This window comes from Plodia interpunctella, chromosome 29 (genome assembly GCF_027563975.2).
Source record: "Plodia interpunctella isolate USDA-ARS_2022_Savannah chromosome 29, ilPloInte3.2, whole genome shotgun sequence".
In the NCBI taxonomy this organism is placed as follows: domain Eukaryota; kingdom Metazoa; phylum Arthropoda; class Insecta; order Lepidoptera; family Pyralidae; genus Plodia; species Plodia interpunctella.
Window position 1 is genome coordinate 4,257,912 of NC_071322.1, and position 25,209 is coordinate 4,283,120.

At 34.9% G+C, this 25,209-nt stretch overlaps 4 protein-coding genes across 11 annotated transcripts; 2 read left to right on the forward strand and 2 right to left on the reverse strand.

The window, feature by feature from the left end:
• Window positions 1-43: 43 nt before the first annotated feature.
• LOC128682321 (uncharacterized) lies at window positions 44-2,184 on the reverse strand. Its single transcript, XM_053766972.1, has 3 exons — window positions 2,046-2,184; window positions 1,408-1,444; window positions 44-778 (listed from the first exon to the last, which is right to left on the reverse strand). Exons 1-3 carry the CDS (start codon window positions 2,076-2,078, stop codon window positions 81-83), a joined length of 768 nt encoding a protein of 255 aa, XP_053622947.1. The 5' UTR covers window positions 2,079-2,184; the 3' UTR covers window positions 44-80.
• A 3,863-nt stretch (window positions 2,185-6,047) lies between these two features.
• Window positions 6,048-10,748, forward strand: LOC128682317 (zinc finger protein 140-like). 4 transcript variants are annotated; one of them, XM_053766963.2, is made up of 3 exons: window positions 6,048-6,191; window positions 7,910-8,070; window positions 8,535-10,748. In XM_053766963.2, exons 2-3 carry the CDS (start codon window positions 7,980-7,982, stop codon window positions 9,899-9,901), a joined length of 1,458 nt encoding a protein of 485 aa, XP_053622938.1. In that variant the 5' UTR covers window positions 6,048-6,191; window positions 7,910-7,979; the 3' UTR covers window positions 9,902-10,748. The 4 variants fall into 4 exon arrangements, with proteins under 4 accessions (XP_053622938.1, XP_053622942.1, XP_053622939.1 ...); XM_053766967.2 differs by having other exon boundaries at window positions 8,547-10,748; XM_053766964.2 differs by having other exon boundaries at window positions 6,057-6,309.
• On the reverse strand, window positions 10,738-24,490 carry LOC128682316 (uncharacterized). Of its 5 annotated transcripts, none has more exons than XM_053766962.2 (6): window positions 24,388-24,490; window positions 17,004-17,167; window positions 15,931-16,009; window positions 15,076-15,216; window positions 13,510-13,638; window positions 10,738-12,698 (listed from the first exon to the last, which is right to left on the reverse strand). In XM_053766962.2, exons 2-6 carry the CDS (start codon window positions 17,163-17,165, stop codon window positions 11,704-11,706), a joined length of 1,506 nt encoding a protein of 501 aa, XP_053622937.1. In that variant the 5' UTR covers window positions 17,166-17,167; window positions 24,388-24,490; the 3' UTR covers window positions 10,738-11,703. The 5 variants fall into 5 exon arrangements, with proteins under 5 accessions (XP_053622937.1, XP_053622935.1, XP_064293002.1 ...); XM_053766960.2 differs by lacking the exon at window positions 24,388-24,490 and adding an exon at window positions 24,029-24,182; XM_064436932.1 differs by lacking the exon at window positions 24,388-24,490 and adding an exon at window positions 21,617-22,012.
• Window positions 19,508-22,161, forward strand: LOC128682319 (zinc finger protein 423-like). Its single transcript, XM_053766968.2, has 3 exons — window positions 19,508-19,831; window positions 19,922-20,666; window positions 21,633-22,161. Exons 1-3 carry the CDS (start codon window positions 19,628-19,630, stop codon window positions 21,755-21,757), a joined length of 1,074 nt encoding a protein of 357 aa, XP_053622943.1. The 5' UTR covers window positions 19,508-19,627; the 3' UTR covers window positions 21,758-22,161.
• Window positions 24,491-25,209: the final 719 nt, after the last annotated feature.

The following is a 25,209-nucleotide window of genomic DNA, read 5'->3' on the forward strand; positions in this document are numbered from 1 at the left end:
TGGCCACTACAAATAAAAAGACCAATAAATAAAACAATTGAAGTAAGATAGCTGAATGTTTATTACTTTACCACATCGCATTACCACTGGCCGAGTAGGTCCTTTAGGTAGTTGACGAATTTGGCCAAATGTTTTTTTTCTTCTGGTTTCATCTTGGAGACCACTGCTACTGGTGAGTTGTCATCATCGCACGGAGGGGCAGGGGTAGTTGGAGGAGTTTGTGTTGTAGGTACACTTTGAGTTTTGTCATCGCATGGTGGAGTTGAAGGGACAGTTGGGGTGGTTGGAGTTGGTTTAGATGGTGTTGTAGGTAAAGAAGGAGTAGCATCATCACATGGAGTAACAGAAGGCACAGAAGGTGTTGTAGCCTTAATTGGAGGACTTACGTCATCATCGGTCGGAGGAGTATTTGGATCATCGTGTTTTCCGTCCCACAGTTTCTTCAAAGGATCGTAAATCTCTTTCTTACCTGGTATTTGATCTAATAGATCATCTTTTCCTGGTAATTTATTAAATGGATTGTCTTTCCCCGGAAATGTATCTAGTGGATTTAAGTCTTTCTCTGGTAATTTATCCTTTCCTAGGATTTTATCAAAGTCTTTCCCTGGATTTTTTTCTGAACCAGGTGGTGTTCCTAAGTCGTCAGCTCCAGGATGCTTGTCCAAGCCATGTTTGTCGTCGGGTAGATCATGAGGTGTTTTTTTCAGGGAATCCCCAGCGTTTTTGCTACCTTTGCCGAAAAGCCCGACCCCCTCGTCTATACCAGATGAAATACTGTCTGTGAAAAGTAACTAATTTTAATATGGTGGTATTAGATTAACTTTTTGCGTGAAAGTAAAATTAAATGAATTTATCAAATCTTTGAATTTATCAATTGTTATTTTTTATGATGTCGGCCAACTAGTTCTGGGTGATTGCTGGTGTTTTAAAAATTAGTAGTTGTGACAGGTAACCGCAGCAACTGAATTAAATAACAAATTTTTTAATCTTAATATTACAAATGCGAAATTAGTTGCCTCTTCACGCTCTGTCTACTCAACTAATCTTCTTGAAATTTTGCATACATGTAGTTTGAAGTGTGGAGAAGGACAGTGGAAGGTACCTTTCATCCCTTAAGGAAAAATCTGTTCCCGTGGGAAAACAGGTGAAGCCGCGGGAGCTAGTTCATTATAAAATAAAATTATATATTAGTTTATCCATAGAGTTTTATGGTCTATAAACTGACTCTTCATAGACAATAGACTAGTAACCTATCAAGCTTCAATCTAGCAATTTTAATATTTCACTAGTAAACCCGCCATTCAGCTAAACGTGGCCTTCGAGTTACGCAAGTCTCGGCACTGTCTACCAGGATAAAAACGTGATACTGTATCTCTCTGTATAGCTAGTAAGAAGTGAATAACTTACCAAAACCACCAAAAGGTAACGCAAAACAATTGCTTATCTGAAACGGAAATAAATACCAGTTAAATTTGTTTCTTTCTGCTAGTAGTTTATACCTTTGAGATTAAATATCTTTATCCCAACTAATATTACCTCTTCACGCATTATCTACTAGACCGATTGTTATGAAATTTGGTACACGGTTAGAAAATAACTAATTCAGATTTCTTGTCTTGCTTCTTCATTTCTTGATTCTTGTCCAATTTAATCCCGATTCCTGCAATATAGGTATCCCGTACCGTTTCATGCACACCTATTGTCCCATCAGGTTTTTCGCAATGTGTCCCGCCCCATTTCCCACTACTTGCCTCGCCCATTGTCCACTACGTGTCTCCGTCCCATTTCCCGCCACGTCTCCCACTCCCGCTTTCTGCAACGCGTGACGTCCTATTTTTCAAGACGTTTTACGTCCCGCTTTTATTAACCACAAACATAAATCATGTTTGTGGTAACCACAAACATTTTATGGATTCATACACACTTGAAAGCACGCACCAATAAAATTAGCATATATATTATTAATTTAATTAACATATACATACACATATAACATTTTCCATTGCCAATGACCTGATAATTGATCAATTAAATGTATAACTCACCAAAAACAATAAAAACACAATTCGTAAAAGCATTTTCACAGTTTCGTCAAACACAACTAAATATTATTACGCCTTGGTAGGTTTTGGACGTGCGCGCACTAAACCACACAAATATATAAAAGAAATGTTATAATGACGTATTGTTATTATTCAATTGTTTGTCCAGGTGGATATTCGTTACTCACTTGAATTTACAGAGGAACTTAATGAGGAAGTCGCTACTGTTGATCACGTTTGTCAAGAAAATTACTTTTTAAAATAGTTCCAACGCTGTCCGTCGAGTGAAGTAGCATTGTCATTAAGTCACCATACATTTTCTTGACGATATCGCATTAGCATAGATGTGGTATAGAATAGATATAGAAGTAGGTACGCATGTTTGGTGATTTAGACAAATAGGTTATGCGTAGACGGAGACCACGCGAATTCAGTGACCATAAATAACAATAACAGTCACATTCAAATATATCTGCTCCCCATCGCGTTTGGCTTATAAGTCTAACAATCTGTTCTCCAAAATAAATGCAATTCTTTATTCGATTTAGGATGACATACATCTTATTGACGTAAAAAAAATACTTAAACTAAGTCTACTGCCGGCTTCCAAAGCGCAGGTGAAGAAGAAGCGGCGCAACAAACTTCACCGCGGCCTTTTCTCCAAGGACGTCAATCATAGATATTCTTTTATCTATGACGTCAATTAACAAATGTAGGTCTTAGACATATATTAAAAATTAAGAGGACGAATTGATATATTCATTAAAAATGACAAAATTTAAATTTATAAAAACAATTTAGTACAGTCAACCGCACATTAAGTTACCCTGCATGAACCTCTATGTCGCGGTAATAGCGGCGAGTTTGCAATGAATTTGGGTGGGTTGATGTGCTGTTGACTGTACTTCTTTACAATTAAACTATTGAAAATTGTCACAAAAATATATACCTAAATAAAAAGCTAAATATTTCAAAAATATATAATTACAGTTCAAATCTCTCTTATCTAAAAGCGTTTTGCCGGTTCCTTCCTCAGCCGCTTCCCTACATATTCGTCTCCAGTTCGCACGGTCGTCGGCATCGCTAGTTGTCAGACCATTGTCACGCATATCATCCTTGACGACATCAAGCCAGGACTTCTTGGGGCGTCACCTCGCCCCCTCTGCCACGGCCAAGTTTGAACGCATATTTGCTAACGTTTTCGGATTCAATGTTTCTCTTTATTTTTGTTCGCGCATCACAGAAAAACTAGACAATTTGTTGCTGTTTTCACAGATGTATAGTAGTAGATGGTGTAACTTAAAACCTGATATAGGTTTCATCGCGATACGTTGCTTAGAACCCGAGATATTGACAATAGTATATTATGTGCGGACGCACGCAATAAACGCGGGCGAAGCCGCGGTCAAAACCTAGTTGCACAATAAAAATGTAAGTACAAATGCAAGAAAGGCCACATTATCCATATCGATAACTTAATACCGATAGCTATTTTGGATATGGGTTTGATTTTTGAACAAAACGTAGTCTATGTTTGGACGGAAGTCTTTAACTATATGCATGTTAAATTTGATCAAAATCGGTTCAGCAGTTTAGCCGTGAAAGAGGTACAAACAGACAAATTCTCACATGTATGCATGGATTCAAAACCAGAGTTGCATTTAGTTCCTAGAATAGAACCACTGCTTATCCCCTCATGGATGTCGTACGAGGCGACTAAGGGACACATGCCCTTGGCAGATGACAGGCAACGTCAACAATGATTTACGACCAAAATGTTGACCGTCTTTTGGCGACATTTAAAACACTTGAACTAATACAGATTCATTGTGTCGTATTTTTCAATAATATATAGGTACAAAATTTGTTTTTCGATTGGCGTGCGTGTTGTTTTGTTAGAATAAATCAATATTTTTGAGAGAACACCTAATTCTATTCCATAATCAAATGTTATTATTATAATGTTATCGTTACTTACTATAGAGCTCTGTATTTTATTGTGCATAGCGTGTTTAGCATATGTTATCAGATGATCCATATTGTGATGATTCATTTGGGTTGGACACACATCAAGATCGAATCGGCCACCCCGACGCGACTACCACACTCCGCTATATTGAGCGCGCTATGAATCGAACCCCAGGACGAGTTCGATTCACAGCGCGGGTAAATTTATATTTGTTGTGTGAGTGCTATGTGCGCTATCTGTCTGCAGTGTCGATGGTTGTGACCGTTTCTGTGTTTGTATAATCGGATCCGCGATTTCGCTTAGTGTGAGTCGTTGAGTGTAGTACACTAGTGAACTAAACTGTCCACCAGTGTGCAGGTTTCATTATAATTATCATGCCACTTGCACACAACGATCTCTTCTGATCTAGTTGACAATCTGTAATGTATTATTCCACGCTCAGTTTTTCGCTCACAGTTGTTTGCATCTGTTTATAAGTAAGGGACATGAAATGACAGTGATCTAAACTATCCACCAGTGTGCAGGTTTACTCACGATGTTTTCCTTCACCGGAAGCCTATGTAACTCCAGAAGGTTTCGCCTATCTCTATGCCGGATTTCATCACAATCGGCACAGTCGTTTTTGAGTTTATTCATTACAAACAAAATAAGAAAAATTAAATCTTTTCTTTATATTGTTATTACTACCTCTTGTTGTACTTTATTTCGTGCGTTGTTTCACAACTTATTATTGTCGAGTTCTAAACAACGTATCGCGATGAAACCTACACCAGATTTTAAGTTAGACCATCCGCTAAACAACTCTGAAAATCGCATACAATTCCGTCCAGTAGTTTATGATGCGATAGGTAGTATGTGATGCGCGAACAAACTTATGGATAGAGACAAGTTTTAGTCACATAAAGACCGCCCATAATTATCATTCTTTAATATCTCCAAAGACATAACCCACTTACAGTTTTATTAATGTATTATATGTTATATATAAATAGAAGAATATTTATAATTGTTTATTATTTTCATAGATCAGCAAAAAAAAATTTTTTTCCATCTCAATAAATTTCCTGACAATTTCGATCAAGTAACAAAGCACGAATGGGTTTCATGATGACGTTACGACTCGGCAAAATACCATTTTTGTTTAAAACACTGTCCAAAATGGTTATCAAAATAAATAACCAAATCGCCGATAAAACAACACGTTCGGCCGACGAAGTGATGTGTGAGTGACGCTACAAAATTTTTGATTTGCGCGCAATTTTTCAAAGTTCACATTAGGCGAGCACTTACTCCAACTTTAGTTGAATCGCAAGTGAACCTATCTTAAGTTTGATTTTTAACCGATTCCGTTACAAGTTTCTCTTGGAAACATGTTTTGACAATATTAATTTACGATACAGAAGGCCTACCACGGACAGTTTTTTCCTATATTGTGGACTTATCGTGTAAAAGAACAACGTGTAGACGCAATTAACGTGCTACGTACGTGATTGTTTTATGGAGTGACAGTTTTGATCCAAGAATCTGTTACTATTTTCGCGATACGGGCGTAAAAAAATTAGTAATTACCATTACTTCGATCAAGTTCAACTGTAATCTTAACGAAAATTGGGCAGATTAGGATCTAAACTATGTATATAGTAACTATATTTTCACAACATTCTATGTACTTATCAAAGTTATCAATTTACACATGTTTTTGCAAATAACTATGTTTTATCTTTACCTTTAAACTGATCTGCATCGCTAATTCGAATTATCATACTAATGCGATTAATTTCGTGTTTCTAAATTGATCTGCGTTGCATTTGAATCGTTCTCCGCCGCTCACCGTCGCCTTCTTGGTAATGCTGTTGTTGCCTAAGCTATGTATCCTTTAGTCGCCTTGCAGGACCTCCACGTGATATAAATTCGTCCTGGATTCGTTCCATTCTATGGCGGTACCTACATTTACTAAACGGTTCTACCAAAACAAAATTCGTAGACGTCACTCATCTATATCAATCTGAGCAAATGTGCAATATGATAAGGTACGTATGTATTTATTGTCCATCTGGCATCACCAGTGGCCGTTTGATATTCCCTCAATGCAGACGCCATATTTGTTTCGAATATCGTGGCCATTTTGTTTTTTGCCACAGTGACTCACTGGAAGGGATTCAGCAGAGTGAGATACAGCGGTTAGTGGTCCATATTTTATAGTGTTTTAATTGCTAACACTGGTGTCAGATTTCATTCAAATAGCCTAAAGGCATCTGCGGAGGAGGATGGAAAATGATCTTTTTCTGATTCACCCAGGTATTGGATGTATATCTATATATGTATTTGTTATAAAATATAGTATCGTTGAGTTAGTATCTCATAACACAAGTCTCAAACTTACTTTGGGGCTAATGTATATAAGACCATCTGTATACCTACACATGTTTTAAAGGAATAAATTATTATGATTATTAGCTCATGCAATCTGTGTGATATTTTGTCCTAATATAATATATATAATATATTCTGTCCGAGTTTAGCGACCATGTAGCCGACATTGCATTTTTCGTGTTCAAACCGGCTATAGGTACGATTCTGTCCTGTCCGCGATTCCACGAAACTGATAAGGATTAATAAGCTATTTCTACTTACAAAGAGACTTATCTACCTACTTAGCTATCTGTACCATGTACTGCGTCTGTGCCTAGTATTATATAAATAGTTTGATAAAACACATATATAAACTGATAGCAATTGTAAATTTCGATTCGGCGATCAATTTTCGTAGAAGTACTTCAACGATAACTTTATTATTCATAAAAAATATGAAGTACTTTACCTATACTTTAAAGTGCGACAGTGAAAGTAGGTACTTACATAGTAATTTTTATGAATAACCTTTAGCTTTTGGCCGCGCCCGCGTTATTTCCCACGGGAACATTTTTTTCCGGGATAAAAGGTACCCTATGTCCTTCCCCATACTTCAAATCAAACTACATGTGTGCAAAATTTCAAGATGATTGGTTGTGTAGATTGAGCGTGATGAGGTAACGAACAAACTATCGCTTTTATAAGGATTTATTCATTGTCTTGCAAGCAAATAATAAGACGGCGGCCCGGATCACTAGAGCAGAGACAACATCAGATTTTTTATCATCTTCCTTGTAGCTAGCTAGACTAGCTCATAGCTAGAATTTGGTAATTGTATGGAACAATTTAATAAACACTACTGAAAGCCCGCGGCGGCGTTCGAAACGCTCGTGAAATTCAGGTGAATTTCACGAGCGTTTCGAACGCCGCCGCGAAAGTAAACTCACTTGCGGTGGTGGTGTAATGGTTAAGATCGTGGATCGAAAGGTCCCAGGTTCGAATCCTACTCGTGCCACATGTTGTGTTTGTATACCAATCTGATTCATGTATAGTAGTTTTCATAGACCACTTGCTTCCAGTGAAGGAAAAACATTGTGAGGAAACCTGCATACTTGTTGATTATTAACTTGTGTGTGAAATGGAGAAGGCAATCAAAATCAAAATCAAATCATTTATTCAGAAATTAGGCCTTCACAGGCACTTTTTCACGTCATATTCTAAATTAAATGATGTTTACCAAAGCTACAAACTACTAGCATTTCGGAACGACCACTGCTGAGAAGAAATGCCGAAAGAAACTCATTCAAACAGTGTTGGTCCCTATTATGCCAGAAGGGCTTACCATTTTTTAAATATGACAAAACCTCTTACCAATGACAAACCACTCCATTAATTATGCCAAGAAAGTTTTGTGTGTTTTGTGTGTTTTATTCCATGTAATGACCACGACCCTCAGCCATACGACTATGAAGAAAACCGTAAAAGACAAAATTTAATAAACCGGTGTTTACTTAACTTTTTGACGCATGACGTTTATTATTTTCAGACAGCCCACGTCCAATCTCCTACGAGGCTGACAGAATCGAGGGTCGAACTTACGCATCAAATTCGAAACAATGAGTGACTCCGATGCGGAGTATGGTAAAAATCGAGGGTCGAACTTACGCATCAAATTCGAAACAATGAGTGACTCCGATGCGGAGTATGGTAAACAGCCACTATTTTTTACCTCCGACGACAGAAAGTTTTAAGTTTAAAGTGTCTGTCCGTGGCTTCACAGAAGCCAAACGGCTGAACCGATTTCGATCTAGCATTTTTTTATTTATTTTAAAGATAATTTAACCGAGAGTGTTCTTAGCTATGTTTGGAAAATGTGCGTTGAGCCGTTTGGAAATCGTGAAATAAGTGTGAAATAATGATAAATTTAGAAAACAAAATTTAAAAAAAGGTCTTATCCACACAACGTTTTTTCTGCTCTGTCTCGTCATACAAAACCAGGCCTACCATGAAACATACATACACGTAGGACGTAACGTCCAATTGCTGTCTCTATTTCCCATATCATGTACGCATCGTGTAGAAAAAAGAGAACGCGAGAACGCATTGACATAAATATCAATCAAAAATTACATAGTTACACATCATCTCTGTTTCTGATGACCACGTTTCAGATGATCTTGCAGACCGTGCGACAGTCATCCTCAACAACCAAGACCTTGACAACAGCGAAGAAGACACGAAAACTTTGATTCCTTCGTTAATAAATCAGGGTTGCATCGAACTGTCTTCAGACGAGGAAGATGTCGCTCATCCAATGAGGGTCCGAGAGAAAACCCCCAGCTGTGATGACACCGCTACGAATATTGATGAACGAAGGAATACATTAAGTGAATCGAGAAATTTTTCAGCTATTAGGACGCGAAAATGGATGTCTTCTGTCAGCCACAATGATATAACTAGTGAGCCACCGGTTTTAGCTCACAAAGATGTTGAAACACAAACGATGTTTGAAAAAGCTGATGCCGCGACATATGTCGATGTCAGAACTGCCGATGTAGGTGTGAATGTTGATGTTGAAGAATTGTTGCTAAATAATTCTGATTGTGGTGAAAACATGAATGTAGGCACAGATAATATTGTTGAATCATCAAAAGAGGCGTCCAATATATATTTTCAATGTGAGGTATGCTCGTGTTTCTACCAAAGTTTCAAGTTACTCCAAAAACATACTATGTCCAAACACAATAAAACTATTTCTGCTGACCACAAAAAAGTATCGTACGACAAGAAGTGTAAATTCTGTAATTCTGTTTACGCATTCGCAACTTACAATAAGCATATAAAAAATAAACATACGGACGTGTTTAATAAGAAAGGAAACGCGAAAAAAAATTACTTGACAGGCCCGTACGAATGCGTGATTTGCAAAACTAAATTTCTTTCATACAACGACGGGAAGCGGCACAGGAAAGTGCATGACAATATCGAGCAAAAAGTGATTTTGAGGAAGATTCCTCAACGTGGAAACGACACACCGACAACGTCAAAAGCTAAAGTAGAAAGGAAATCTTCAACTCCTTTATATAAAAAGCCAATTCCGAAATCAGTTCTGTTCCAATGTCCGAAATGTCAAATAAACTTTTTCAACTACAGAAACGGTCTACGACATAGAATTGTTTGTGAAAAGGTGGAAAATACAACGGGAGTTGTAGTTAATTGTGGGAAATGCGATAGGAAATTCCTTTCGGCGCATATAAGAGGGCATTATCAACAACACAGCATGACGACCGACTTCAATATACAAGTAATTGTCGACGGGATAGAACATAAAATTCTATATCGTTGCATGAAATGTAAAGTTTGTATGGAAGAGAGGCGTTGCAGGACACATTTTCAGACTAGTTGCAATAATATTGGTGTTCCTTGCATAATTTGTAATAATAAAATCGACAGAGATTACATGTTGAAGCACAAGGAGGCGCATAGCCGCATGGGTTTGACCAAAGCTGACATTATATTAGTCGATGTCCTCGACTAATTAAAACCGATAGAAAAAAATCACCACATAAATAACAACAAATAATTTTTAAAAAGTAATTTAAAAAAAAATTATAAAAACAAATAATAAAAATAATAATTAAAAAAAAATGTTAGTTTTTAGTTATCATACTTCTCCATACGGCTTGACCGATTTGAAATAAATTTTATATGTATAGTCAGTATAATGAGAATAGGTTATCTGTTTTTTATACCACCCAAACGAAGCCTGGTTGGGCCGCTAGTATTTATATAGTTATAAAATACCTACTATTTTTTACTAATCACTAATAATTGTAAGAACAATTATATGATTTGTAATAAAACAATTTATTTGTAAGAATTAACAAAATGTTTTAAAATATTTCTATTCCCTTTTTTTATAATTTGTTTTTATTAGTTTAAATTTATTTTCTTTTAGTCGTAGTGACTATTTTGTTTTTATGTATTTATTTTTTATGTATTCTGTTTCTAAATTCTTTATTCAATTTAGGATGATATACATCACTTATTGACGTCAAAAAATCACTTAAACTAAGTCTACCGCAGACTTCCAAAGCGCAGGTGAAGAAGAAGCGGCGCAACAAAAGGACGTCAATTAACAAATATAAGTCTTATATCATACCAGCCTTAAATATATTTAATTAGCATTAGGTGTAATGTACTAAGTAATTGCATATCCAACTTATTGCAATATATAATACCATTATATACAAAAAAAATGTTGTAATCTATTTCTAATTATTAAAATTTTATAAGGACTTGGTCAATAATTATATTAACAATTTTTGTTAATTGTCTTGTATAGGAAAATTTTTAAATAAAACCACGTAATTAAAAAAAAAATCATAGTTTTATTTTTACTAATCTATTTATCTACTAAACTAATATAATACATAAACTGTATAGCCACGTATGTATAGCATTGATCACAGGAATCAATTTACACACAGTACTGTCAATATTTGTAAATGTATCAATATTTTTTTCACAAAAATTCCTTATTTGTTACAAGCTTTTATTGTCGTCAGAGAGATCTTGTGGCATTTAACGCCTGACAAGAACCCATGTCCGTGCTGTAAACCGCTGAGTTCCCACGTCGGGACCCGATCCTGGGTGCACCATCAGGTCATGTTTATCATAATAATTCACTGAAGCGACGTGATAAATTTCAACTCTGTAGGACATCGTCAACGTCTGGAAGTTGGAGAAATATAACTTGAAAGATTTGATTACAGACAGACAAGCAAACATCGCACAGGTGAAACTAAATAAAAGCGTGTAAAATTGAGTTACGAAATTGCCCCCAAACACGGTTATATACTACATTCAAAATCAAAGGGGTGTGAAGCAAGTTGTCCTGTTCGAAACTCATCAAATTCGCAGCTCGTCCATTTATATTTTACAACTCGTAGTTGCGAATGGGACGAGTTCCGAACAGGACGAGTTGCAAATGGGATAAGTTGCGATTTGGACGAGTTGAGAATGGAACGATTTGCGTTGCACCCAATGAAAGCTTATTGTTTCGAACTAGAGTTTGTCTGTCCGCTGGCATCGAGCCTATTTATTGAAAATACTTATACTCTTAATAATGAATCCATATTAAAACCACGGACCATATATAATATCAACCATTATCAACTTGTGCTGTGCACAGTGAGACATAGACTTCACATAAAGGCGCGTGGCTTATTTCGTTTTTTGTCACCATTTCCCCACTCGTCTGCCTCAGCCCCGCGTATCACGCTTTTGTTAGAGAAATGGCAATGAGGTTGTCGTTTTCGCTTCGTGGAACACGCTAATTCATTTAGAACACTTCAAATGAACACTGTTCGCATCGCAAACTTCACAAGAGCAGTCTCGACTCATTGTGTCGCACACACACTCGCGCGTCTCCGTCATAGCACAATAATGACACTCCTTCGTCTCGAATATCGACGAGCACTTAAAACAATACTTCACTTCACTGTTAGGCAATGCTAGAGTTTTATTGTCACTTTTCTTTCTGACGTTCTTGCATTTCTTGTAAAAGTAATTAATTTTACTCTGATCGTCATTTTTTACTTCCTGCTTCTCCTCGTTGTCGACAATTTTATACACAGTTATATATTCCTTTCTACTGGATCTCCTCTCTTTCTCGTGAAAAAACTTCTTTATTTTCTCCAAAATCATTTGCGACGTGTCGTCCAATTCTTTGTCTTCTACTTTGTCGATGAATTTTATGTTTGTATCGGAAATTGTGTCTGGATCTTTCGATTTATCTAAAATATCATCTACCGAGTTAATTTTCATTCCATTCCTTTCGAGAGCTGCATAATTTTCATGTAAATCATTTGAAATTACATTTTGCGTAACATTTTTATTTGAATGCCTCGGGTTTCTTTGTAATGGCGGCAAATTTTCAGGTACAACACTATCAACATATTTCATTGTATGATTATAATCTACTTCATCAACAATTTCATTAGGTACATTAATTTTATCATCTTGTTCAATTTTAACTTCATTTGCGTTCATCACTGGTTCTATAGGTATATCGATATTTTCTAGATTCGATAATATTTCATCATTTATCAAATCAACATCTATATTATCACTTTTGTCATCATCATTGTCTTTTTCGATATTTTTCCTATTTTTAATACAACCCAATATGCTTTCGAGCTTTTGCTTTTTGCTCGTAAACTTGTGATCAACTTGTTTATCATTATACGATTTGCTATGTGTAAAATTTGTTTGTGTACATTGTAAATAACTTATTTTATTTTCTGGACTCGGTTGTCTGATGTAAATGGCATCTGAAAATAAACATATTTTACTATTATTTTCAATTAAGCACATAATACTAATAGTTTTATTTCTTACATAGAATTTTTTCTATGTAATATCTAAAAGCAATGCCGAGGATTTAGAGGCGTGCCGTATACTCCAGCAACAAGAGCATAGCTCTTCAATAAGAAGATTTTTTTTAAACTACTGGAAAAAATAATATCTCCTTTTTCAGTTGAATAAATATAAAAACAATATTCTCGAAGATAATAGTTATATTTAGTTTAAATTTTCGTTATTGTAGACCTGGTGGTTAGACCTGATGGCGGGAACAGCTCCCAGGAACAGGAAACGAGGAAACTTCTCTACAATGAATAGCACTTGTAAACCCCGTCAAAATTGGATAAGCCGTTTCAAAGATTACCCTGAACAAACAGACAGACTTCAATATTTACGAGTACGAGAGAAGGGAAAATTATTTCGAATCACAACACATATTTTTAAATGAGAAAGTAAGTTTGTCACCTCTTCACGCTCTGTCTACTCAACCAATCTTCTTGAAATTTTGCATGCATGTAGTTTGAAGTACGGAGAAGAACCTAGGGTTTATCCTGGAAAAACCACCGAAAAAGTTGATCTATCTGTCTGTCTGTTCCACTTTCTCGGCTAAACCGCTTGACCGATTTTAATGAAATTTGTTACACATACAATTAAAGGCTCCCGTTCAAACATGGGATATATTTTTTTTTCAAAAAACAACTCCCAATCGACTATAACGAGGAGTGAAAGATTGTGTTGCGCTTGCGCAGAATAGTAGTAAAGTATAATGAGTAAACACACCCTCAGAGTAGTTGTGGTCGGGCGCGGGCTCCCACCACACGGGGCTGGCGCACGTCAGCACCTCCAGCCAGCCCTCCGAGTCCAGCGACTCCGACTGCGGCTCCAGCGCAACACGGCTGGGTTCCACTTCTAAAACACACAAATACATAAGTAAAAATAAAATAGAAACAAAAAAACCTTAAGCATTTTTACGTTTTGAGCCCTTTAGTTTTTTTTTTTTTGTAATAAAAAATAATATAAAAAAATATTTATTTTAAGACAATATGAATCCATTGTGTCAGTGATCTTAAAAACTAATTATAATAAAGTAATATATAAGGACAAATCACACAGATTGAGCTAGCCCCAAAGTAAGTTCGAGACTTGTGTTATGGGATGCTAACTCGACGATACTATATTCTATAACATATACATATATAGATAAACATCCAAGACGCGGGTCAATTAGAAAAAGATCATTTTCCATGTCGCTCTGATAAAACTAAAGATTTGCTTTATGTTTTGTTGGAATGTGATCAGTACTCAAGCTTAAGAAATAAACTCCAACGGGATCTCTCTCTTCGGGCAATGGTGAGATCAACATTACGTTGAACAAGCCGTTCTCGGAAGGCCAGATGTATTTATATGTATTCTGGTGAGGGGTGGTGTATGCAAAGGGTGAATTTCACGACCGTTTGAACTCGGAGAACGCGTTCAGTTTCAGAACGCGTGTCGCACATTTTTTTAAAATAAAGAATCATTTTTAAATTAAATATTTATAAAATTAACATTGTACCCTTCACATGTATATAAAATAGGATAATTAAATTGATTACTGTGTATGGTACAATTTAATTGCTCTGACTGGGGATCGAAACCGGGACCTCCAGTGGCTACACTGGAGGTCCCGGTTCATCAAATGGAGATCGTCAAAATATTTTTATATCATTCATAATTTATAGTATATCGGCAAGCCGAAGGCGCGATGGTCTGACGAACTGTCGGCCTGTTGAGGAATAGAAGTGGTTGGAAACAAAGAGGGGAGGCTTTTGCCCAGCAGTGGGACCTGGGAGCTACATAAAAAAATATTATAGTATTCGAAAAGAGACATATATTTTTCACCAAGGCAGCTGGTAGGCAATTGCATTCCCAAGGAGGGTTAACGTCAGTCAACTTCATTTGTGAAATCACAACCGAATCGTGAAAATTTTAAGAATTTAGATCAAACATTGTCACGTTGCATTGAACCTAATAAATAAATTTTTAGAATAAATAGATGTTAGAACCAGGGTTTAACAAGTACTTCGTACGGAGTACATACTAATTCCATGGTTTGAACAGTGTAAAAACTTATCAAGTTTTCATGTTAATAAGTATCTCTTTTATTAACTAAATTATGAAAAAATAATTAAACATAGAGACATGCCACTAAGCTATAGCTATTTGTTGATTAAAAAAATCATTACTCTACTATCACAATCTGGCGAGTACTCAGGGTACTACGTATGTATGAAAATACGGCCCTGTGATTGCCTCTAAAGCTGTTAAGTTCAGTGAGACGAGACGAGATGAGAAAGAGAGACATACCTTTATGTGGTACACCCAGCTTCCTCTTGTTCGTCCTCGCCACCATCTTGAAGTTATGTTTGGGCTTCAGCCACACCCTTTGCTTCTCCACTCTAGGTCGCCTCTGCACTTGTTTCGGGGATTCATTAATGGTAATGGTACCTTTAATAGGGGATGAAAGTTTGTTTGAAAAGTGTTCCCAGTGTGTTCGAATTCAAATTCAAATCATTTATTCAGAAATTAGATGATTACAGTCACTTTTTCATCATTAAATAGTTATTTCTCACAAGCTACAAACTTGCCAGTTGTTTGTAGAAATAACTATAAATATAAAAATTGACGAGAAAAAGTGCCTGTGAAGGTCTAATTTCTGTATAAATGATTTGAATTTGCCAAATTTTTGATTCGATTGATGATTATTCGAAGGCCCTCATTTCATTAGAAATAACAGTGAAAAATACTGTGATAATGACAATACTTTCAAAGTTATGACAAAAATAAAATCACACATATTTTGACTCGTCCAAACGCTCCATACGAAATGATACGAACAAGTGACGTCACAACGTGCGAAAATGTTCGCGAAGAAATATATGTTTGTTCGTCAGCTACATTAAATATTACGTTTATGGGGATGACTTCTTAATAAAAGTTGTTACAAAATCTTTGTTATTTATGATGGTTAAATTGATTATTATAATTTCATGCTTTATGAAAATAGACTCTCCAATCAACTTTAAATCTTCGTATTTAGATCCAGCTGCATTGTTACAGTCTATGGATTATCATAACGATCCTAAATATATCTATTTTATCTAGACTATACTTGGCAACTACCCTATTATACTTAAGTAGTTCTAACGATAGTTATCTTACCTTCGACTGAGTCAGGAGATAACTGCGCCTTCTTTTTGGGCGATTTCGGTTTTGGTGACAATTTCTGCTTTTTCGTTGACTGAAAATAATAAAGTTAAAATAAAATTTCACATTTTGAAATCATTTTTATTGATCTAAAACATTCTAAAGACTACTTGGGTAAATCAAAAATATCAAAATAATCAAATTTCATTTTACGATTTTTCATGATTCGTAGGTATTTTTGTCATATAAAAAATTAGACCATCTTATTTACGATTCTACACATGTTCACTCTATGTAATAGCCGAGCGACACGAGACAGTACAGTAGCGTTATGTAGCGGAATCGAACATAGAATTAACGTTTTATAGAAACGACATTAAAACTAAAAAAAGGATTTTTTGTATTTATTACGTTTAGACAAACAAAGTCGTAGAACAAAAGATGTTAGTCTCTATGTACCTTATGCGCCTTTGGAAGTTTATGCGTTAGATACCAGTGACCCTGTATACATATATTCTATTAGCTGCACCCCTGAACTTCGCTCTCGTGGGAATTTCCAGATAAAATGCACCCTATGTGTTATTCCACGTTAAATGTATCAAATTTGGTAACAATCGGTCCAGTAAATTATAATATTAGTAAGATTCTATTAATACAACTGTAAGGGCTGTCTGTATGTGGGAGTTCAAATTCAAAATCATCATTCAGAAATTAGACCTTCACTGGCACGGGTTCGATCCCCGGTCGTCGGGTCATGATGGAAAATGATATTTTTCTGATTTCTGGGATGTTTATCTATATATGTTTTTGTTGTAAAATATAGTATCGTTGAGTTAGTATCCCATGACACAAGTCTCGAACTTACTTTGGGGCTAGCTCAATCTGTGTCCATACATATTTATATTTATTTATTTATATTAAATGGTCATTTCTCACAAAATAGGTAATAAAGAAAAATAATTCTAAATCGATATTATAGGCAGTAGGTAAATGAAATTTAACTTGCAAGATTTGATTACAGACAGACAAACAATGGGACAGACGAAACTAAATAAAAACTTGTATTCGGACACTGCTATGGCCTCCACCTGTGAGCTCCTAGTAGGAGATTTCAGCAGCTGTGTGATACTGCGCATGCTCCTGTCCTTATCCCGCAGTTGTCTCTTCTGTAACGCAGACTTCCTCCGCGTGACGATCACCTCTTTGGGCGCGATCCGAGGATCCTGACGAGGCTGGTTTTTAGATGACATCGCTGAAAGATTAATAAATAAAATTGTTACTTAAAATTCCAGGAATGTTAATTCAATTCGTTTATTTCGTGAACACAGGTTACATAATAGGTATAATACATTGGAATGAGCTTCACTATGTCCCGCCATAAAGCATACGAAATTTTTGTCATTGGTTTTACAAACTGAAGTTACATAATATTTATACAATAATTTATTCTATAAAGTGTCTACATAATTTATCTAATTGTCAGGTATTACACTAAAAGATCAAATACTTAATTAAATTAATTGAAATTGTCATTTAGATATTTAGTAACAGAATAATAAGTTTTTTTGATAAGTAGCTTTGATAGTTCTCTCTTAAAGGTATGTGAGTTATTAGTATTTCTTAGATTTCAAGGCAATTTATTGAACAGTTTAGGAGCCATTGTATACACACTTTTATGGAGAAATACAGTGTTCATTAGCAATAAATGTAGTTTGTCTGAGCGACGTTGACTCTCTACTCGACGAAACAAGTTAATATTATTTTTTACAAATAAAACAGTTTCATAAATGTTAAATACGTTTATAATTATATTGTGGTGATATTCCACCTCACCATACCTCTCAATTTGGATTCTTACTCTTTCTTATTGAATGTGTTATTACTTAGTATTAGTGAGCTTAAACTGTCAGCCAGTGCGCAGGTTTCCTCATGATGTTTTCTTTCACTGGGAGCAAGTGTGTTCTATGAAAACTTGTATACATTACATGAAGCATATTGGTATACAAATTCATGTGGCACAAGTCTTATTTTACAAGTGTCAACAAGTTGAGAACACATGTTATCTGGTGGGCCGCATTTTTTGACTAATTAGTTGCATAAATATAATGTTTCTGTGTGTTTGTATAAATGCAAGACTTCACAATCTACAATTCTATAAAACTACAAATCCTATGTGTATAGCAATAATTAATAGTATATAATTATCATGCATATTTCCCATGAGGGTAGGAATAAAGAGCAAAGAATAATATTTGTCATTTTGTATGTTAAGATCTAGATAACAAGTGATACAATGGAAATCAACAATTCATATTATATCAGAAAACTGTAATTTTGTAAAAAAAATCTTGTAAAATGTATTATTTTTATTCTTAGAACAGTTAATGGCTTTATAGATATTTCCCTTACCTGTTTCATTTTATTAGGTACGCACCTATATTCAATATAGGTGAATATAGTTTTTCCTAATGCTTTGCCTACAGAATAATATTCTATTAAAATCAAATCAGTTAATCCAAGTCCTTCCTAATTCGATATTATTTTCAATCGTCCACATTCGTCATGTCATTTACAATTATTATGTTAAATCGATCGAAATTGAATGACTAATATTTGGTTGTCAAAGAGTGTTTCAATTTTTTATGTTTTGTGAAACGATAATATTATTTAAAATTATGTAATTGTTAACAATTTCTTTCAAAATCACACGTGATTTTATTCATAAACTGACTTCGAAATGTAAAAATTAGCCAACAACTTAAAGCAGACTGGTACTTACCGTTTCTGTATGCAAAAAGCTTTTGTGAAGACATGAATTATATTATCTTAGAAGTTCGCCACATAGTTAACAGCTCAGTTTCGAGAAATTCGTAAAATAAAAATGAATTTCCTTTCACCAGTCGAAATTGTATAAAAATGCAACATGCAAAAAAGGCCACGAGATGTCACGAATTAGAACTATGTCACAGTAAACACGATAGAACCTTTGCACTTTAGAGAATTTCAACGTATTTCATTTAGGTATAGTTTTTCGGTAGGTACCTACTAATTATTCACAATACGTAATATTCAAGTAAAATAAATAGGTACTGTAAATAATAAAACTATGATAAAATAATCACTAAACTACAACCAACATCGTCGTCCACCAAAGGCCAAAACGGTATTGATTCAATGTTTCGATTGAATTTTCGATTTATCGTTTAACAGCCAGTATTGTTATGAAATAAGTTCTTAACTATTATATGCCAGGATCATTTTTTACTATTATGTGAATCATCACAATACCTATGTGTATTTCCAAGCTTAAACAAATTTAATATCTCGTCGATGGGCATTTGTAAGGTATTAATAAACAATATCTAAAATAAATTATCGGAGTAATAGAAGGAACCTGTTGAAGAGTACTGACTGAATTGCTTAATTTTTCTTGAAATTTTCTCATAGATCTTAATTTTGAAAGCGGAAAGCTTGTGGAGAAATCGATTTCTCCAATGTCGAGAATCAAAAAAAGAATTCAAGAAAGATTACTATTGCCAAGATGAATTTATAAAATCTTAGACGTCATGTGTCAAAAAGTATAAATAACATAGGTAGGTATTTGCTTGCGTATGTAGGTACCTACCTACCTGTGTTTGTTGATAAAGTTAATTTATTAAGTTTAGGTATTGATTGTCTTTACTTTATTGTAAAAGTAATAAAAACGTTAACAATGTCGATGTTCCGCTCATATAGAGATGTGGAGAGAGCTCCCAGCAAGATCAATCATAAACATTTTGCAGCCATTTCATACAACTGTGATATATGCGCGGAAGGCGGATGGATAAGTGAAACTGAGATTGAAATTCACAAGAAAACAAAACATTTATCACACATTACCGATATAATTAAGGACAAAAAGAAATTTCCATGTACGGTAGGTTAATTTTTAACACTTAAAATTGCCAAAACGACAGCTGATGTCCTTAAAACTTATTGATTTTTTTGCTTTGTCTTTTATTTTCAGGTTTGTGCAAAAGCTCATCCAAACAAAGAAGCTCTGTATCAACACATCAAAAGCACGCATTTACTCAGCTCAAACAATGCTGAACGAATTGAACGCGAGATATTTATTTGCGATCACTGCTGCCGTCTGTTCTTCAACAAATCATTACTTGAAGTGCACATGGTAAGGAAGCATCCGCGAAAGGTGAGCGAAAACTGGAAAGTTAAATGTCCGAAATGCTACAAAATGCTGAAGCGGACTTCATTGTGGGGCCATCTGGAACACCATCACATATCGAGCGTCGCAACTTGTCCGATTTGCTTGGAGAAATGTATGAATCGGACGGATTTGTGTAACCATTTAAAGAAGCACCGTAAATACTATGACTGCGGCGTCTGTCAGTTTTCAACAAGAGTCGAGGACACTTTCCGCAAGCATTTGAAGAGTCACCGAGACAGTGCCAGCAGCATTGATGTTAAATTGGACAAATACTTTGTGCCGAAGTATAAAACGAATATTGTTACAATATATTCCACACCAAGTGTTATGAAAGGGTTCAGTTTAATGAATAACTTACATATTTGTATCATATGCCGACATCTATGTGTCAATAAAGCAGAAATGAAGTACCATTTGGCTTATGACCATACAACTATTAAAGAGGAGGCCCGGAAGGAGTACAAATGTAGGTGTGGAGAGGTGTTTTTCAATAAAATATTACTAAAACAACATGTTTTTAAAGAGAAAGTAGGACATTGTTATGTGGGTAAGTTGTTTTTTATTTTATGTGGCTTTAATCTCTGGTATAATATATTTATTTCACTCACATGATTTTTGTTTATACTTAATTATATCTATATATAAGTCATATATACAAAATGTTATAAAATACCTATACACGTACGTAGATCCTTTATGCGAAGTTTCAATTCAAATTAACTTCCAAAAAGTAGTAGTCACACTATAGGTGGTTTTCAGATCGTTTCGACACAAACATCCTTACAATCTTTCGCATTTTGTAGTATTGTATGCAGATATAAAAGAATGTACACACCAGCAGAACCGAATGTTTAAATATATCTTATCAATTATACAGGGTCACTGGTATCTAACGCATAAACTTCCAAAGGCGCATAAGGTACATAGAGACTAACATCTTTTGTTCTACGACTTTTGTCTAAACATTATAAATACAAAAGCTTTCCTTTTTTTAGTTTCAATGTCGTTTCTATAAATCGTATCCACTACATAACTCTACTGTACTGTCTCGTGTTGCTTGGCTATTACATACAGTTATGATGTGTAGAATCGCAAATTAGATTGAAGTTTTTTCATATGAAAAAAAACCTAAGAATCACGAAAGGTCATAGAATAAAAGTCGCTTGTTTTGATATACCCAAGTAGTCTTTAGGAAGTTTTGCGTTTGATACCTATAACCCAAGACATTTGTTCTCTATGTAATATATGTCTACACAAGATATGGTGTAGCACAGTGGGATGTGGACTGGACATATTTAAGGGCGGAAACAAACACAATAATTTCTTTTTATACTACCACGCAGGCAAACAGTCTGTTGGTCACCACAGCCTATCAATGCCTGCAGCACCTGTCACACGCGCATTGCCTACTCTGTGTCCTAAGATCTTTTGCCACAGTACCCTGTAACCACAACGCCTCTCTCACCCTTCAAACAACACAACAAAATATATACTTACAATTTGTTTTTTCCAGAAGAGAGAAATGAAGAGGAAGAAATGGAGACCACAATAGCAAAGCCTATAGACGAGCAAGAGTCGGAGTCAGATTCCGATGAGACCATATCAGTAATCACTGTTGACCCTCTATCCGTTATCTGAGGCCGGATGTCTTCATTAGCCACATAATGACCCACTGTCAATTAGTTATAGAACATATGAGCTCTGGTTTCTTCCTCAGCACAAAGCTACGGAGCCCCGTACTAGTTACTAGCGATCCTGTCTCTGTTGTTCTGAACACAGGTTTCTTCCTTAGACATATAGCATTGAGGCTAAGGGTCCACTGGTTACTATAGAGAGGCAACCTCTTAGCTGAGCGCATTTCCGGTTACTTCCGCAGCCATAAAGCGACGAAGACTTCACTTCCATTTGTGAAATATATTAGTATATTAAAATTATTTGTGTGAGTGAGATAGAGTGACTTTCGCCTCTAGTTTAAATAGTTCCATGTATATATAGTTTCGATAGAAATTAATATATCAGGACAAATCACACAGATTGAGCTAGCCCCAAAGTAAGTTCGAGGCTTGTGTTATGGCATACTAACTCAACGATACTATATTTTATAACATATACATATATAGATGAACATCCAAGACTCAGGTGAATCTGAAAAAGGTATGATTATGTGAATAAAATTAAAACCTGAAATGCTAAAACGCCAATGCTTAAAACCTCTAAATCACCAGTTCGAGGCAGTGGTCCAACTGCTCCGTTCAACTAGTTGGACCAGCGCCTTTATTACGGGCAGTTGTTCAACTTTACCAAGTTTATTTGTTAAACAAATTAGAAAACCTCCGACTTTCAATATTCATTTCGCTACAACTTTGAATGGCTGAACCATAGATAATATTTCTTTATAACCATAATTATATTTCTTTTATCTATGGGCTGAACCAATTTTGATCAAACATATCTAAGAACCACCGCATAAAAATTAGCTATCAAATAAATAAAAACTGCATTTAAATCGGGTCACTCGTTGATGAGCTACGGTGGCACGTACACAGACAGACGCACTTAGCGGTCAAACTTATGACATCCTCGTTTTGCGTCGGGGGTTAAAAATAGTTGGACCACAGCACCTTTTGAGAGTTCCGTGATCCAAGTTGGACAACTGCCGTTAATAAAGGCCCGTGGTCCAATTAGTTGGATGGAGCAGTTGGACTGAAAATCACAATACAACATAACACTTTAAAATAAATGTTACATGTTTGAAAGTTCATCGGTATTAATATTTAACATTAGCTGAATTTGTCAAATGCAAAAACGAAAGAAAAATCTCTAAAATGACTACCTAATTAGCGTTTCAATATATTTAATGTTTCATCCTCGAAGGTGCATTGCTGTTATTAATTTATAAGTACTTATTTGTTGAAAATGTATGCGATCTTTCACTAAATTCATTGCAAATTCACCGCTGTTGCTGCGACATAGCAACAGCATTACTTGACGAGCGGTTGACAGTACTTTGTTACATTACTGGAAAACATATATATAAAAAAATGTTTAATACCCAAAATATATGTAGTATAAGTATAGTATACCGGGTCACTGGTATCAAACGCAAAACCTCCTGAAGTCTACTTGGGTTCATCGAAACAAGCAACTTTTATTCTACGACTTTTCGTGATTCGTAGTTTTTTTTTTCATATAAAAAATACAATCTAATTTGCGATTCTACACATGTTAACTGTATGTAATAGCCGAGCAACACGAGACAGTATTAGTAGTGGATACGATTTATATAAACGACATTGAAACTAAAAAGAAGGAAAGCTTTTGTATTTATAACGTCTTAGAACAAAAGATATCAGTCTCTATGTACCTTATGCGCCTTTGCAAGGTTAGATACCAGTGACCCTGTATAAATGATAAGATATATATTTAAATATTCGGTTCTGCTGGTGTGTACGTTCTTTTATATCTGCATACAATACTACAAAATGCGAAAGATTGTAAGGATGTTTGTGTCGAAACGATCTGAAAACCACCTATAGTGTGACTACTACTTTTTGGAAGTTAATTTGACTTGAAACTTCGCATAAAGGATCTACGTATGTGTATAGGTATTTTATAACATTTTGTATATATGACTTATATATAGATATAATTAAGTATAAACAAAAATCATGTGAGTCAAATAAATATATGAACGCTATACTAAAGTTTATTATATAAAAGATTTTGTTAAATAAAATGATAATAAACAAACTGTTTTTTTACTCAAAACGTGGAATCTTTGAGTGTCGATAGCCTCCAGCGGTACCAGATTATTTTTGGACAGAGCTAGATCTAATTACGTAAATTAATTCTAATATTTTTGATAACAACACAATACCCTATCTAAATTGTACTGAACATTTAAATTACCTGTTTAATAGATCTACCCTTTAAGCAAAAGTATGCCGACGTCGGTTTTTTTTTTTGCTTTTTTGTTAAAAAGCGAGATAAGAGCAGACCCGCGCGGTTCAGTATATTCTAGGTCAAAAATCGGGACAGTTGTGGGACCAAAGAAGTAAAGTACCTACCAACATAAAAAAATATCATCTGTGTTATTTACGTATGTAGGTAGTTTGTTTAATGAGTAAACTCTGTACAAACAAAGACATATGTTCAACAAAATATGTCCCTATTGTAGTCTCAAATATAAATAGAAATATTGAGAAAAAGTTCCAATTAACGTCACTATGTACTGTGTGTATGTAAAAAAATATATTTAATTTTTATACCTATTTGAAATTATTTGCTTCTCAATTTTATTTCAATGTTTCTTCTCAACCGCAGAATTAATTAGTTATTCTAGTAGTTTGTATTTTGCACAAAGGGTAAATCTATAAAATTGGTAATTTAAATTTTTAATAAAACTTAGCTAAGTATTTTTTTTTAATATAAAAAAATACATTTAAAAAGGGCCCTGCGATATCACTGATTTTAATAATTAATTTGCGTTTTTTTTTCTATTATCTCCCGCGTTTGACCAAATAATGCCGCTTTTTACTGATTAGGTTTCAAAATACCGCTTTCAAACAAATCTGGCAACTCTAATGTAGATAATCAAAGCAACTTTAGCAAAACTAAAGCAAAGAAACTTTAAAATGAAAAAGCTATAGTGCCCGTCATATCTTCCATTTCGCGTATACAAACAAGAAAGAGATATGCGTATTAGAAATACATGAGAAGAAACGGGACAGCGCTGACTTCTTTTGTCTCTCATCACGTGCTAGGCCTAATCTGATACTTTGTAAGAAAATCTTCTATCTCATTTCGTTATACTCCTCCGTCGTTATTTTAACATAATCTGTCAAATATTTAGATGAAAATAGAGACGTTTATTTCCCTCTTTGCTTTGTGTAATTGCATCCTTGTATATTTGAGAGATAACTAAATGACTAAATGGCAAATTGAGGTGGCGTGGCGCTAATTTAGGTATGTTTGCTTTTTGGTCTGATAATATAGATTATTGTACCTTTGAGCAACGCCAGAATGCAACTCTAGTATTAAGTATTATTAACAAATTAACATATCAATATTGTTGACTACAGCTGTGGAAA